The 15,923-nt window shown below is 38.6% G+C and overlaps 2 protein-coding genes across 2 annotated transcripts in view; one reads left to right on the plus strand and one right to left on the minus strand.

Annotated features, from left to right (window-relative positions):
- Positions 1-3,327, plus strand: part of anpeplb (alanyl (membrane) aminopeptidase-like b) — a 27,156-nt gene extending 23,829 nt beyond the window's left edge. Inside the window, exon 20 of the mRNA XM_078257973.1 lies at positions 506-3,327. Coding sequence (XP_078114099.1) covers positions 506-652 — 147 coding nt within the window. The 3' untranslated portion in view covers positions 653-3,327. The remainder of the gene's footprint in view (positions 1-505) is intronic.
- arpin (actin related protein 2/3 complex inhibitor) lies at positions 754-15,908 on the minus strand. The gene is made up of 6 exons (XM_078257972.1): positions 15,165-15,908; positions 13,765-13,840; positions 11,039-11,171; positions 10,002-10,208; positions 7,846-8,006; positions 754-3,968 (listed from the first exon to the last, which is right to left on the minus strand). Exons 1-6 carry the CDS (start codon positions 15,254-15,256, stop codon positions 3,960-3,962), a joined length of 678 nt encoding a protein of 225 aa, XP_078114098.1. The 5' UTR covers positions 15,257-15,908; the 3' UTR covers positions 754-3,959.
- Between the last annotated feature and the right edge of the window lie 15 nt (positions 15,909-15,923).

The following is a 15,923-nucleotide window of genomic DNA, read 5'->3' on the forward strand; positions in this document are numbered from 1 at the left end:
CATAATTAGGACTTGCTATATCTTGTGGAGATCTGGATCTCGTAATTACAAGAAAAAACATCTCATAATTACGAGGTCAGGCCGCCAGTTTTTTTCTCACACACACACAAGCACACACACAAGTTTTTTTCAAAAATGAAAATGTCTCAACCTGAATCCAACATATTATTAGCAAATATAAATTTGTCAAAAAGCCCATTGCTGATAGGCTTACTGGCCTATAGGAAGTCACTAGGTAGCCATCCACAGATACCTAATCCTAAGGACACATGGATGTTCTTCTATGCACTAAAAAGGTATGTGTAAAGGCTTTAAGCCACCCACACATTATTGTAGGCCCAGTTTGATATGCAACTTGATTTCATACAATATATGCAGTCCGTGATCAGTCTTGCTCAGAAAAGGGTTCCTTGGCTTAAAAAACTAACATAGCTGTGTGATCTGTCTGTGTGTGTGTGTGTGTGTGTGTGTGTGTGTGTGTGTGTGTGTGTGTGTGTATGTATAGCTGGAGCGTTTTAAGACGGAGTATTATCTGGGTCCTGCTGCCAACGAGGTGTACCAGGCCATCGAGCAAACCCAAGTCAACATCCAGTGGGTCAGGGAGAACAAAGATACTATACTCGAGTGGTTTGAAAGAGAAACAGCTGAGTAGGGTGGAAAAACATGATCTTTGATTGTTTTAAAACAGGGGTGTTTAACTCAACTTCACTAAGGGCCACACTGGAAAATGAGAATCACATCGAGAGCCAGACGTGTAGTTTATTAACATGTTTTTATTTAATCAAAAAAGTCAAATATTTTTCACCTTCTTATTGTCTCCTATAGTCTTCTCACTTACAGTTTGGTCCACATAAAGCCCCCCAAAAAGTTCCTCAGCCATCATAGAATTTATGAGAAATTATAGAAAACAATGACATTATTAAAAGTGTGATACCACACAGTCTGAATATGGAAACTCTGCTTCTGGGGGAATTTCTGAGTCTCAAAGTCGGCAAATCTGCCAAATTCTGCTTTGAATGTGGCATAATTACAGTTTAAAAAACAGCTGTTCAGTTTTTGGTTTGGAGCACAACTAGGCAGGCCAAAATTTATTGTGAACCTAAATTGATAAGCGGGCCTGTTCAAAGTTTGCAAGGGGCCGGATTTGGCCCACGGGCCTTGAGTTTGACACCTGTGTTTTAGTGCCTCACAGTGCCAGCCGCTGAACAATCTTCAGATTTCCTTCTTCACTAAATCTACTTCGAAAACAACAACCGATCAATACTGAATCTCACTTTTACCATTATCATGAATTAAACGGTAACTACTGTTTTTTCAACCTGGACTCTATGTTCCTATGTTTTTGTGTCTGATGGGAACAACAATCTTTGACATTGGTCCAGTATTAAGAGAGATCACTGCTGTCGGCAGTCAGAGAAACAAGCTACAATGTGAGTTAATAGGACAACTGTCCAGCTTGTATTTACCTTCACAAAAGTGCTCGTTTTGTCGCTGACAGGCTCAGATTAATATTGAATACTGACAACATTATAGAAAGGATTTCTAAGGAGGTCGACCTTTCTGTTAAAGAGTAAGGTCCTTCTTTTAAACATAAAAACATCTGCAAAATTACGTTTGCTAAAGCCACCAGACTCCATGTAAATAAACAGTCATTTTAGGATCGTAAAATACACTTCATTCAAAGCCGACAGAAACAAAATAAAACTATGAAAAGCCATTTTTTGTCGACTTTCCACTTTTCCAACCATCACAACTCTAGTTTTGGTTGAAATAAACATCATTTACTGATTTACATGTGAAAATATGTTGGCTCTATACACATTGAAAGTATTGCTTTTTTAAATTGAGTCTTGTGGATTTAGTGCTAGCGACCTCAGATCTGTTTCTGGTTAAACAGAAAGGTCTGAAAGAGGTTTTAAAAGGTAAATACAAGCTGCACAATTGTCCTATTAACTTACATTGTAGCTTGTTTCGCAGTGATCTCGCTTAATACTGGACCAATGTCAGATTGTTGTTCCCATCAGTCACTTAGACACAAAAACATTTTTAAAAAACGGTAGTTACCCTTTAATACATTCAGTTTCCCAGAAAATAATTGACCAAACTGAACCGTGACTGTGCAGCACATAAAACTGGTACATACCAAAGTAAAGACACCAGTGTTTACATATAGACATGATTTACCGTATATTCAAAGCCAACAGTCAAAGTAACTGTAGTTATAAGTAGTATTTTTACTCCACTGTTGGAACTACTTTTAAACAGGATGCTGATATAGCATCAGTCAACTTCAAAGTGTAGTTGTCTGTTTGAAAATGTTTATGTGTGATTCAAATTGTAACAGATTGACTTTTCAAAATCTCGGTTCATCTTATCAAAATTATTTTACAATCCAAATTTTGTGTCAACTTTTTTGCTGTTTGAAACGGTTATATTAATCTTCAGAGTGCAGAGTGATTTGACATTTACCAGCGTTTTGATGCTGCCAATTTCCAGTTGCACAAGTCCAAACTTCCTCTATCGTTATAGGGAACATGTCTATATGTGTATAATATGTTGTAATCGAGGAAACTAATTATTCTTGTATGTTGTTCAAATAGTTATTTTTAATAATAAAACATTGTTATTGTGTTAAATAGGAGTACATGTCATTTTTGTTCAACCTGGTTGAAAATAATACAGGTCATATTTACTGACTTAGTAACAATGGAATAACAATGATACAATTGTGTCCATGTCATGAATGGAATACATGAGAGGTTTGGATACTTTTTTTTTGTGCAAACATAACTAAATGCACAGGATTGTTTTTTAGCCTGTTTATTGTTTACAAAGCAGCCAATGACCATGTCTCTTGACTGAACTGAAGAACCAAACCATTCATCACACCATTAACCCTTGTGCAGAGCCACCGTCGACTGCGGTCCAAGACACTTGTCATTGGTTTAAAGAAATGCCAATAAACCAGAGCGGTTTTTTCTCTTATCCAGGACTGGATGTGCGGTGTAGCCAGACCTTCATCCGCAGCGCTGTGGAGATAGAACTGGCAAGCGAGACTACACGGAGACAGACAAAGGCAGGCTTGTTAACTTCATACATGAAATGGCGGTCAATATAAACCCCATACGAGTTAAAACGCAAACGAACATTTGTTAGTTGGCAGCATTTGAATGTGCCGTCCAGTAGTTATCGGTCCGTGAATCTGGGGGGCGGAGCTTCTGAAAATCTCAACCATCTTTGTGCAGAATCACTTACTGCACCTTTAAGAATGATGATGCGTTTGACTGTGTGTGTAGCGAGCATGTCCATGGCGCACACAGCTGCCCATACTTCCCCAAAAAACTAAATGTATCGCAGAGCCCGGCGTCGTCCAGTCCAGAAAGAGCACCATTTGTGGTTGTTGAGGAACCGATAAGCTGAACCGAAATTAATTTTTATTTTACGAGTACACACTTCTTGGCATTTGGATTGGTTTTGGTTTTCGGTTCCCAACCCTACTGTCAGGTACTAAAGCGGTGTACTGAGCCTGTGAAACGAGAAACACAGCTCTTTGGAGATACTACAGATATTTGGGTCATTAATATCAGGCTATGCAGAAACTCTGGATTAAACTTGGACACAAATAGGAAAGAGTAGAAGAATAAGCCCAGAAAGAGTCAAAAAACCAGAGCTTAAATTCCAGTTATTTGGGGATCGTATCCAAAGCAAACAAGAGTAAAGTTTCAAAGACAGTGTGCATCACAGCTAAGATACACACATGGAGCTGGAGGGGTCTGGTCCCATATTGTAGAAGTGACGCCAGGTTTCCAGTCCCAAGGCAACATATGTAAGAGGTTAAGTACCCCGGTAAAATGTGGGAGTCCCAAGACAGAGACACAGGAATGGATCCAAGCTGAAGCAGTTCACCCTGGAGACTGGAACAGAGCCAAGACATCAGGCTGATGGGAGAGACGGCTTCCTCAGTCATCCTGAGAGAGAAACAGAGTGGGAAGAAGTATTTGTCAAACACATCACCGGCTTTCAATATATTGTGAACAGATGGAGCCAAAGAGGGATTTGGCTGTTAGCTAGTCTTCCATCCAGTCTTCCTAGACAGCATTATTTTCATTGTCGATTCATCTTTCGAGTATTTTCTCGATTAATCCATTGGTTGTTTGGTCTATAAATGTCAGAAAATGGTGAAAAATGTGGATCAGTGTTTCCCAAAGCCCAAGATAACGTCCTCAAATGGGTTTTTTTCACAACTTAAAAATATTCAATTTACTAACATAGAAAAGTATAGAAACCACAACATATTCACAATTAACAAGTTGATATCAGAATTTTTACTATTACCTAAATAGTTGGTGATTAGTTGAATAGTTGACAACTAATCGATTAAAGGTGCTGTAGGTAGGATTGTGAAGATCCAGGACTTAGCCAAAACATTCTTCTTCTCAGTACCTCCCCCCCTTTCCGCTAAAGCCCAAACGGTCTCCTAAGCCCCTCCCCCCACAAGGGAGAATGAATGCGCGTGCATGAGCAGTGATTGACACGCAGTTAGACACCCCCCCTGACCCTGATTGGTGCATCTGAACAGGGAGATGTGGATTTTTGCAAATCTCACTACAGGCTGTAGGTGGAGCCAGAGGAGCTGGATTTTTTTTTTTATTACCTGCTTCATGTAGTTCTACTGGAACATAGGGTCAGTTTCAGAAAATATGACAGAAAGGTAGTTTTAGAAGTCTTACCTACTGCACCTTTAATCTTTGCAGCTCTAATCCATTCAAGTGTCACATGTACAGTACAAAGAGGTTGAGGCTTATAAAACTGTCAAAATGCAAAGCAACCTATTTATTTTACCATCTTGTATCATTCAGAATTGAGAATGACTCCTAAATTCCAATTAAATTCTTGAATTTGAATTGATGTCACAAACAGGATGTAGAATTACAATTCAAATTTGAATTAAAGGAAGCAGAATTGCAATTCAATTCTCAGTGTTGGGGTCACTACTCAAGAACGTGTAATACACATTATTCACGTTTACCCTAACCCTAACCCCATAATGCATTAGCTTACCTGTTATTCTCTATGGATAGTAACTCATTACTCTACTCATTACATTACTGTAGCGCAACACAGCAAGAGCCTGGCAAATAGTTCATAAAAGTCTTAAACACACCTTCAACTCACAACACAACAGTAACACTAATGTGTTACATTACTCAGTTACAGCCAAATGTGATTATATTATGGCATTACTTCGTAAGGAGTTACCACCAACACTGGATAGCATATGTGTTTAAAAGCATGCAAGCACACTTTTTACTTATTACTTATTATAAATGAAGAAAACAATTCTTGTCAATTGTGGAATTACTAGAAATATTTATTCTCTTATAGAGTGATCTACACTGAGGGACTTTTTTCCTACAGAAGAAACATCAGGAAATCTTGATGGACTGTGAAACCAGCGGTTACACAATCCAACCAAACCAGAATGAAGATCATGGTGGTGTTATTTGATTACTTTGAAAAGAAAATAACATTGGAACACAACTAATTAAACAACACTGAGGGGGTAATTTATTTCAAGAATTTAATCATTATCTATATTTTGGAACAAAATGTATGCAGGGTTGAGGAGTGACTAGTTACATTTAATGAAATTGTTATTCAATTGCAAAATGACTGTAATTGTATTTAGTTGTATTACTGAGGTAAAATGTGTAATTCAATGAGGAAATTAAAAGGAAATTGCTTTGCATCGATAAAGTAATCCAAACCACATTTATAATGGGTTATATGGGTATAACAGTAAGCAATTACATTTCCAAAGTCACCTAATTTAATTCCACTTCCTGTCATTCCAATTCTAATTCCAATTCAACTTCCTGTGGGGAGGAGTCAATTCAATTCAAATTCAAATTCATGAACTGAATGGAGGCCAATTCTAATGTTTTGTATACATCACTGGTTCTCAAACTGGGGTACAAGTACGCAAGCTCCCTCTAGTGGTACGCGGATGGAATCTCTGATATATTTTGAAAAAAATGAAATGAATGAATTTGTTAGGGACCGTTCAATATTTATGGAATGGACCACCGGAGGAAAATAGGGGAGGGTTGTGTCTTTTTATTTTTTGCTGAGGGGACTTTTGTATTCATGAAACAGCAACATTTCAAAGTGGCTTGTTTGGTGCATATTTTTCCATGTAGCTCTTAGTCTCGGCCCTCCTTCGCTACCAGATGGGTCTGACCCATGAGTTTGCTGTGGGGCAGGGGGAGCTGCCCCCCTGGTGGCTGAAATGGATAATTGCATTGTTTAAAAAAAATGAGTGGAATAATTACGTCTGACATGATCAGATATTTTATAAATATCTTAAATAACACAAAACAACTAAATGGTGGTAGGTAATCCATCAGATTTCATATACTGCTTTAGTAAAAAAAAGTATTTCCTGACGATGGCAGCAGCAGGACGCAAAAAACGAAAATGACTGTTGCACTAGTCTGGACATCTTACCGTGCCAAGGTAGCAATAAAGGTTTCCTAAATGCCACATTTGATGTCAGCTTACTAATTGATTGCGGGTTTTGTGTAGATTTGGACTTTTATACGTTTATTCCACTTTGTTTAAACGGCGAAGTGGAGGAAGCCTAGTGACGAGTCCATAGCAACCAGTTTGTGTGTTGAATGTTACCCAGAGTGCCTTGCTGAATGGTCTCAATATTTTATTGTTGTATTTCATGTGAATACTAGTTTACTAGAGGAGTAACTTAGTATTTGAAGTAATGCAGTAATGCAGGAAGTGTGCATTTAGTTTCCATGCTTATTGTGTTTCCACAACAATGTTAGTGAGTAAATCTCCTGAAATGGCCCCCCCACCATAACAGAGGAGTGGGATGTGTCAGATGAGAATGTAGAGGTTTAGTCACGTATGACATGGCTGTTAAAAAACAATGGGAATCTGTATATCTTTGCCAAGCGCAAACCAGTACAGAAGGTATCGATAAATTGTTGGGGAGGGTCATTCCTTTTTTCCAAATCGTGTTGGAGGGCCATAGAAATCTTTTTTACTGGCGAGGGGAGGGTCATGTCTTTTTTGGCTAAAGGTCCCAAAACTCCTCCGGTGGCCCCTTAAATAAATAACGAACAGTCCCTAAGTGTAATATTTTTGTTTAGATATCAGATTCATATTTACGTTCATGAACGGAGTGTGCATGCATCCATAATTAGTTAAAAGATGTGATGGCAAGATAGTAAGCAGAGGTAAAAATGGTTTAAAAACACTGCAATCCGGGCTCCAAACAGGAACTATTAGGAAGAGAAGTGCAAATTTGGATTCAGGTGGGGCGGGTAGGAGGAAGTACAGCATGGTTGTGGCTGACAAGAGTCAACAGTATATATAATGTTATTAGGAATAAACCTGCCTCCTGTGTGAACTGTCTGTGTGAACAGGTCGACGCTACCGTTGGCCATAGAGCCCAACAGTGACCGCCCACTTTAACGGCTCTGGTTCCGGAAGTAATTTTCCCCGTTCAATTGTTCCATTGAAATTTCAAAAACTGTTTATTTAAAGAGTTTTAAGCCTGGAACCAAGTCAACCATCTACGAGATGAATCGTGAATATAAAACATTCGAATCGGCGAAAAAAAAAAAAAAATTCATTTCATCATTCACAAAAAAAACATTTTGAAAACGGCAAAAAAGGCAAAGGTACAAGACTGTGTAGAGAAACTATCATAGACTTGAATGGTAGAAGCTTGATCTAGACGTTCTCAACGGTAAACGTAAATCGTAACTTTTTAAGCGATTCCAAGTTGGAACCGGTTCTCAAGGCCCAATCCTAGTCCTCACTCACCCATTCATCCTCCTCTGCTCCCTCTCCTTGGCCAGGCTTCTGAGTGCTGACTGCGTCTGCTTTGTTGTCCATGATCTTGTCCGTCCACGACGCCCCGGCCTTTTCATCACCAGCAAAGTTACACTTGGTCACCGTGCCGCCGTCCACTTTGGCTAAGGAGACTGGAAGCACAAAAGAAAGGAAGAAAGTGAGTTTATTAAGCATCCAAAAACAGACATACAGCACAGATATAACTAAACATACATAACAAAAACAGAAAAGTCAATATGAATCTGGGCCAAAAATGTGTAAACGTAGACGCTGTGAGCAGACCAGAACTGTCCACTTCACTCAAAAGTAACAGTTGAATATCAAAGGTCCGGATGACTCTTCTGCATATGAAAAAGGTCAAACACTGTTCATTTCCCTTGAGGTTACTTGTGAAACTGTAAAGGACAGGAAAAACAAACATTTAATTACAGTCACTCCCCACTGCCATGGAGGTCAACACTAGGATGAGTTTGATTAATGTGAGGGTTATGAAAATGGACCCTCTGGCTTTGAAAAACAGGCCCGCCTTATGAAGTCAGAAAACAAATGAAAGAGCTCTGACCCAAACCTTGTACTGCAGTTGTTTCCCCTGACAAAGATCCACTTCAGACGACTGACTTTAAATGGGTAGCTGAGGCTTAAGCAGGTTTCACACAGTCAAGTATTCTTTCCTCCTAAGGATGAATGTGAAATAAGGGCATACTGGATGCACATGCACCATTTCTCTTTTCAGTAGAAAGTACTGTATGTGGAAGCAGCTAAGCCATAAAAACGCACGGTAATTAGAGGTGGAAAATCAAAAACCTGTAAAATATGTATCGGGATTTTTTTTTTGTCGGTTTTTAAAATCGATTCTTTTCCCTAGAATCGTTTGTTTTGTTTGATTTTCTAACAAATTATTCTCCTTAATATTTTCTGTTTATAGGGTACCGCTGATGGCGACTACATCATTCTGACACATCTGACAGAAAGCAGCAAATGCAGAAAATCCATGTTATGTACTTCTTCACAAAAAAAATAAGTGTCCTACTGACTGACATGACATGATGTGCATTCTTTTTAGAAAACTATTAGTTTTCAGATATGTCTAACGATACATAAGCTGTGTTGGAAACCGTTCCCTATCACAGAAATAGTTCCCTATGTAGTGTGTTCGCCATGTTGTAGTGGTGTTCAAATTATCTGCGGTTAATTTCATTCACTACAAAGTCCACCATAAAAATACCCACAATGTACAGCTAATTTGAGTGTACATACGACGTACGCTATATTTTACTCCCGTATACCACAATGCAACGTGGCCGTGTTTTCCCGGAGGAGAAGAAGAAGAAGGACAGACGAAAACTAAAAAGGAAAAGTGGAGCGAGCTTTGGTTTCTAAACAGTGGAAATGTAACATGCAACATATAAACAACCTTTTACTATTCTCCTGAGTGGTCCGTTTGTTTCAGAGATGTATTAGAAGTCTTTTTGTTTGGGTTTGTTTACATGATGCCTCCGTCACACAAATAACCGGCTCATCTACTGACGCAACGATGTTTTCAGAGAGTGTCCGACATCTGGTTTGGTCTTTCCTGATATAGTTCCCTATTTCATAAACACTATGTAGGGAATAGTGAGTGAGTGGATGAGGGAACGGTTTCCATCACAGCTACAGTCTCTAGAAGTGTATTATTCAACTTTTGTTTTTGTAAAAGAAGGAAATGAAAATCCCAACACAAACCCAATCGACACCCATGTATCGGGTAAGAATGGAATCAAGACAACAGTATATCGTCCCAGCCCAGTGGTGTAGTCTACATGATACGCAGTATACCCACTAAGAAAGCTCCAGGATTTCCATATGCCCACTTAAAAATGTGCAATGACACGCAACAACATACTTTCCATTATATTTTTGATATATTTTGAATTGTCATCTGTGTTCTTTTTCTTCACTTAAGCTAAATAAAAATATTTTCACCATAAATTGGTGCATTAAAGCGTATCCAAATGCAGAAAGTTGCTGATGCTGACGCTCAAAACTTCCCTGGGGGAGGACACCCAGACCCCCCACTATGACATGCCCCCCCCCTTCCCCAGAGGCAGATTCTGGCCCATATACAGTATATGGGAATACGTACTCACATATAAAAGGACTGTTTCCTCGGGTCTTCAGCCGTATATCCTGTCCCGTTTCCAGCTCGGTTGTGTCCATCTCTGACTCTGGGTACCAGAAGGCCCAGGTCCCGCTGGGTCGGTGCTGGTCAGTTATCTTCAGCAGCTCAGCTTTGTTCACCATCGCTGACAGCTGCTCCTCAGACAGACAGTCCGACTCCCCTTTAGCTTCCACCTCTGGACGGACACAACATGCGCACCAAAGCCAATGATCAGGATTTAAAGGTATAGTGTGCAAGTATTTTATATTAATGAATAGGGTTGGGCATCGTTTGGATTTTAACAATATCTGATTCAATAAAATGTATTTATTTATTTTATTTATAGTATTGAATCATAAATCATAACAAGAGTCCAATTCCAATTCTTCCTTTCACTTCCGGTTCTTATCGTTTCTCGCAGGGCTGTAGTACTTGAGTCCGGAATCGAGAGGTTTTTCTATTGTCTCGGACTCGTCGGTATTTGACTCGGACTCGGCCATTGGACTCGCCAAATATTCTAGTTGGTCTGGACCGAGTCCAGCACTATATGCTTTTGTTGTAAATTAACTACCTCCTTTAAAACAAAACCATTGATGAGCGTGCTCGTTCAGAAAACAGATATTAGTTTAATTCAGAATCCATCTAGAACAGTACTCAACTGATTATTTACAGAGACCTGTAAAGACACTGTTACACTAATCAAGTCTGCTAAAAACAAAGGCATGAACAATCCTGTAGAGACATGAGTCTTGCTATTAGTTAAGGGTGCAGCTACAGTTCAAAAATGTGTGGAGAGAAAATATAAATAAAGGTGGGACTCAAACACACACACACTGCCAAGGGGGACTGTGACCCGACAACAAGCCTCGCTCAGCAAACACACACACACACACACACACACACACACACACAGATTCATAATTGAATCTTAAACTACAACAACATGGAAGACCAAACACTCCAAACTGAATTAGGTTTGGAGAGGAAATGAAACACGAACACAAGTGTTTGTTGTTGTCTACTCACTGTAGGAGGACATGAGGAAGCCGGTGTTGACCTTTTTGGTGTCGCTGAAGTTTGGCTCCATCTCCGTACCACTGGCATCGAACTTCCTCTGATGGATGCGGCTGGGCTTGATGTACAGCACATAGAAACGGACCTGCCGGTGACAGAAACAAAGAGTAGGGGATTCTAACGGTATGATTACCTTCAGCAAAAATATCACCGTTTCATTCACCGGTATTGCAATTACAGCTTTTTTTTCCTCCGTTGAACATAATAAAAGCTGTAACAATTCAAAATTTTACTATACAATTATTTGTCACAGAAATAATTGCGATTAACAATATAATTGTCTGTGTCAGTCAAACTTAAAAATATGTCTGTATTTGTAAGTACAACTTTTGAATACATCCCAGGATACATTTTTTGTTTATATCACAGTTATGTGACCCAGATAATGCAACAACAGCCTATGAAGAAAACTACGCCTCTTTATCGTCATAAAACAATGTATTTTTTTCTTAAATGAACATTAGATTGACCAAACCCATCAACAGTCATACCTCTTAGGACCTTAGCTATTGTTAGCAATTAATTGCGGTTACACAAAGAAACGGCGATTACTTAAAATATATTGCGATTAGACAATTATGTAATAATCGTTACAGACCTTAACACAATGTATTTTATTTTTAAACACACTGCACAATAGCAGGGAGAGGGAGTCCTAAACTGCACTTTCTGTCCTTGACGACTCATAAAAAACAGAGGGGAAACTCTTTAGTGGTTGATGGGTGGTGATGGCGCAGTGGATATGACACATTCCTTTGGTGGGGGAGACCTGGGTTCAATTCCTACTGTGATACATCAACCAACCAATGTACACTTAACCCCTAGTTGCTCCAGAGGTGTGCAACCTCTGACATATGTAGCAATTGTAAGTCGCTTTGGATAAAAGCGTCAGCTAAATGAAACTAAATGTAATGAAGCTCAGCACAAATTCTTTCAGGAAGACTTCTATATTATGGCAATCACCTCTTTCTCTCCCTAAAACTATTTAGAGGTTAAGAGGCATTTACTCTTCAGTAAACCAATCAGATTTGGCCACGAAATTCATGATCCAATCACAGCATGACATCCTGCTTTAAATGTCTCTCTCCTTGCTATCAGCTGTCTTTTCAGGCAAACGTGCAACCCTCCTCCTCCCCTTCCACCTCCGGGCATCGGCAACCACGGCAACCTGAGTCCCTTTCTGGCAGACAGCTCCTTCGTTCGATCTCCGGGTTCCCTCTCCGCCATCACAGGTGTCTGGGCTCCATCTGGGGGAAATATGTTTGGATTCTATACCCCTTTAAATATTTTTAATGATGGAGTCTAATCCCCAAAGACTCTGTACTTTTCATATTATGCTTATTTTCAATAAATATTTGCATATCTGTAACGAAGTCGCTCCTGATTGAAATGTAATGTTTCAAAACGCGGTATACCTTGAAACCAATAACCGGCCCATGCCGAGCTTTGGTTTATGTTTTTGTCCGTCTGTGTTTCTTATGATTGTATTTTCTGTTTTTGTCTTTGTAATTTGACTCAGTGACACTGAGAATGATCTCTCGAGGATAAATAAAGGCTGAATGAATATATGAATGAATGTTTATGTTTAGTCTGTAATTTAGTCTAAAATGCTAACACTGATAAGGATTGTGGGAAAGTTCTTTATGACACAACAAAGGAGGAAGATGTTTCTTTTAAAACATAAACCGGAGCTAAAGACATGTTTATACTTTTAGTAAAAGATGGGGAGAAGAAGAAGAGACAAGGTTTGGGGAAGTGGTTCCCAAAAATGTTCACGTTGACGACCCCTAAATAGGGTTAGGGTATTGTTTGGATTTCAACAATTCTTGATTGCCCCAATTCTTTGAGTGCGGGGTGAAAACAGATCACATGCTTAATTCACAAAAGAAAAAACATATTTTGAAAAACCTTTACAAAACTCATATTCATTCATTCATATACACTTTTGCGCAGCATCATAGTGTCCAGAAAGAGTGTGTAGTTGTTTAAGAACCAATAAGCAGAACCAAAATCATTTTTTTTACAGGTACCCAGTTTTTGGCATGTTGGGGTCGGTTCCCAACAATAGCCTTAACCTGACACAATAAATAATATTTTGTCTCATCTGGCAGGATTTTTGCTTTTAGGGTGTTTTATTACAGACAATGTATAAAACCCATGACCAAAGTAGTAGGGCTGGTCGATATGAGGAAATGTATCTAACTGCGATTATTTGGACTGATATTGCGATATGAGTCACGATATTGGAGGAAATTATCATTATTGTATTATCATTCTCATTTTCATTGACAAATATTAAAATTAAAAAAATAAATATGATGAAAAATGATTATAGTGTATTTTCTGCGACGATCCTATCTAGGATAGGATCTGTAGGCCGGGACGTCTCTGCAGCACCACAATACTTAATCCAGAATGGTTTGACACATATTTTGCCTTTAACAAATATTGCAGTAGTCCATATTGCGATTTCAATAAAATTGTGATTACTTGTGCAGCCCTATAAAATAGTCATACATTCTGTCATTGTGTTACTTATGGGTGGAATTATAGAGAAAATACATGATTCCCCTTTTGGCTGCGGACCCCCAGGAACCCTCTCAAGGACCCCTGGGTGTCCCCGAATACCACTTTGGAAACCACTGGTTTAGGTGGATGGGTCGTGGGTGCTATAGTACCTTTTGATTGTTGACGTCGCTGATGGCATGTCTGGAAACATCCAGTAGCTTTCCTTCTAGAAGAACCCCCTGGCCACTGTGTGGAAGGAAAATATCAAATATTAAAATCAGTCTACTTCCACTTGTCTGTGCATTCTGTTGCTTATAGGAGAACTAGCTTACGTGCAACACCTTCAAATTCCTGTTCTCCCAAGAACAGATGTGTATAATGGAGACCAGTGGTGGAATGTAACTAAGTACATTTACTCCAGTACTGTACTTAAGTACAAATGTTGAGGAACTTGTACTTTGAGTCTTTTCTTTTCATGCCACTTTCTACTTCTACTCCGCTACATTTCAGAGAGAAATATTGTACTTTTTACTCCACTACATTCATCTGTTACAGCTTTAGTTACTAGTTACTCCACTACATTCATCTGTTCCAGCTTTAGTTACTAGTTACTTTTTACTCCACTACATTCATCTGTTACAGCTTTAGTTACTAGTTACTTTACACATTAAGAATTCTGCACACTAAACACATGTAGTTTATAAATCTGATGTTTTATTATAAAGTAAACTAGCCAACAATATAACGGCTACTAGTCAGCTGAGATGATGAGACCATTAAACACACAACTGGTTGGATCCTTTACACTTTCTACAACGGGAGGAAAGTTCTGCATTGAGTACTTTTACTTTTAATAGTTTAAGTACATTTCCCTGATTATACTTATAACTTACATACTGTTACTGGGGTAACATTTTCAATGCAGAACTTTTACTTGTAACAGAGTATTTTTACAGTGTGGTATTAGTACTTTTACTTAAGTAAAGGATCTGAATACTTCATCCACCGCTGATGAAGACCTAACAACCAAACTCCTTTAAAAAACGTTCATATCAGAATCAGAATACTTACTAATTGTTTAGTTGCAGTTGCTCAAAGTCAAATTCAAGGTAAAAAAAAAAAAAAATAATTAAAGAGCGACTGAATAAGTAACGTTATAACATATTTGAACACATTTTCAACTTTTAAGCTATAAAGTGGTTGTACACCTAGTATACATTTTCGTCAACTGAAACCATAGACTGTTAATATTAAACTAATAATATACAGTCTCTGACTGAAACACATGATAGAGGGCGTTGGCTAGTGTATAACGTTACACCAATACAGCATTTTTATTAAGATAAAGTGCTGCCAGGGGATTCTTTGAATGCCGAATATACAAACACGAATTACTTCTTAGCAAATGATTTGTGTGAATTGCGTAAATTAGATTTAGCTGCTCTAAATCTCGGGGGAAGTAAACTGTCCCGATGTGTCAGTGGGGTTTGGCGTTGCCTCTACATCACAAGGAAAACAATGTATCAGACTGAGATATTATAACTAGCTAGAACTCCTCTGAATACTTTACCTTTCATACGTAGATGGACACCACACGCGGTCAAATTTCTCATTGTGCACTGGTTTGTTCTGTAAAGACGTGTTGTGATAAATTCGGCTCATCTTTCATAAACTTATATTGCAACTTTTCTCTTCTCCGAGATTTAGATTTCCTGACTTCCTGTTCCTGAGCCCTGCGAGAGAGGGGCGCTTGTTTTCTATACACCACGTGCCGACGAATGACATTGACATTCGCATGCATTGAACACAATTTAGGCGTAGATTTTGGGGGGGGTGCAGGGGGTATTCCCACAATAATTCCTAGTATTTGAATTTATTTCTAGTCAAAAAATCTAATAACACTAAATATAAGACATAATCACCTAACTAGTCATATTTCAGTGAGATATATAGGGACTTGTTTTTAGACGATGCATCTTGAATATCTTGTTAAGTGAAAGAGTGTTGGAAACATCTGGTTTTGACTCGTATCTCAGATGAAACACGCTTTTTTGACATCTCATAAGGTTTTTAATCTGCTGTGTTATTTGTAAAAGATGGATCATGTTGTTTGAAGATTGAAGGGGGGGTCTTGGCTTCACCCTCCTGTTGTCCTCGGGTCAAATTTTACCCATTTTCAAATGTTTCTATATCAGAAATTTTTCTTTCAACCAAATAGTCGTGGATGGTTCCCTACAACATAAGTAGATTAAATGATCAGTTCACTACATTCATTGAATCTGGGTGTTGTATTAAATTGTATAGCATTTGAAAAGAAAATGATGTTGAA

This window comes from Sander vitreus, chromosome 8 (genome assembly GCF_031162955.1).
Source record: "Sander vitreus isolate 19-12246 chromosome 8, sanVit1, whole genome shotgun sequence".
NCBI lineage: Eukaryota > Metazoa > Chordata > Actinopteri > Perciformes > Percidae > Sander > Sander vitreus.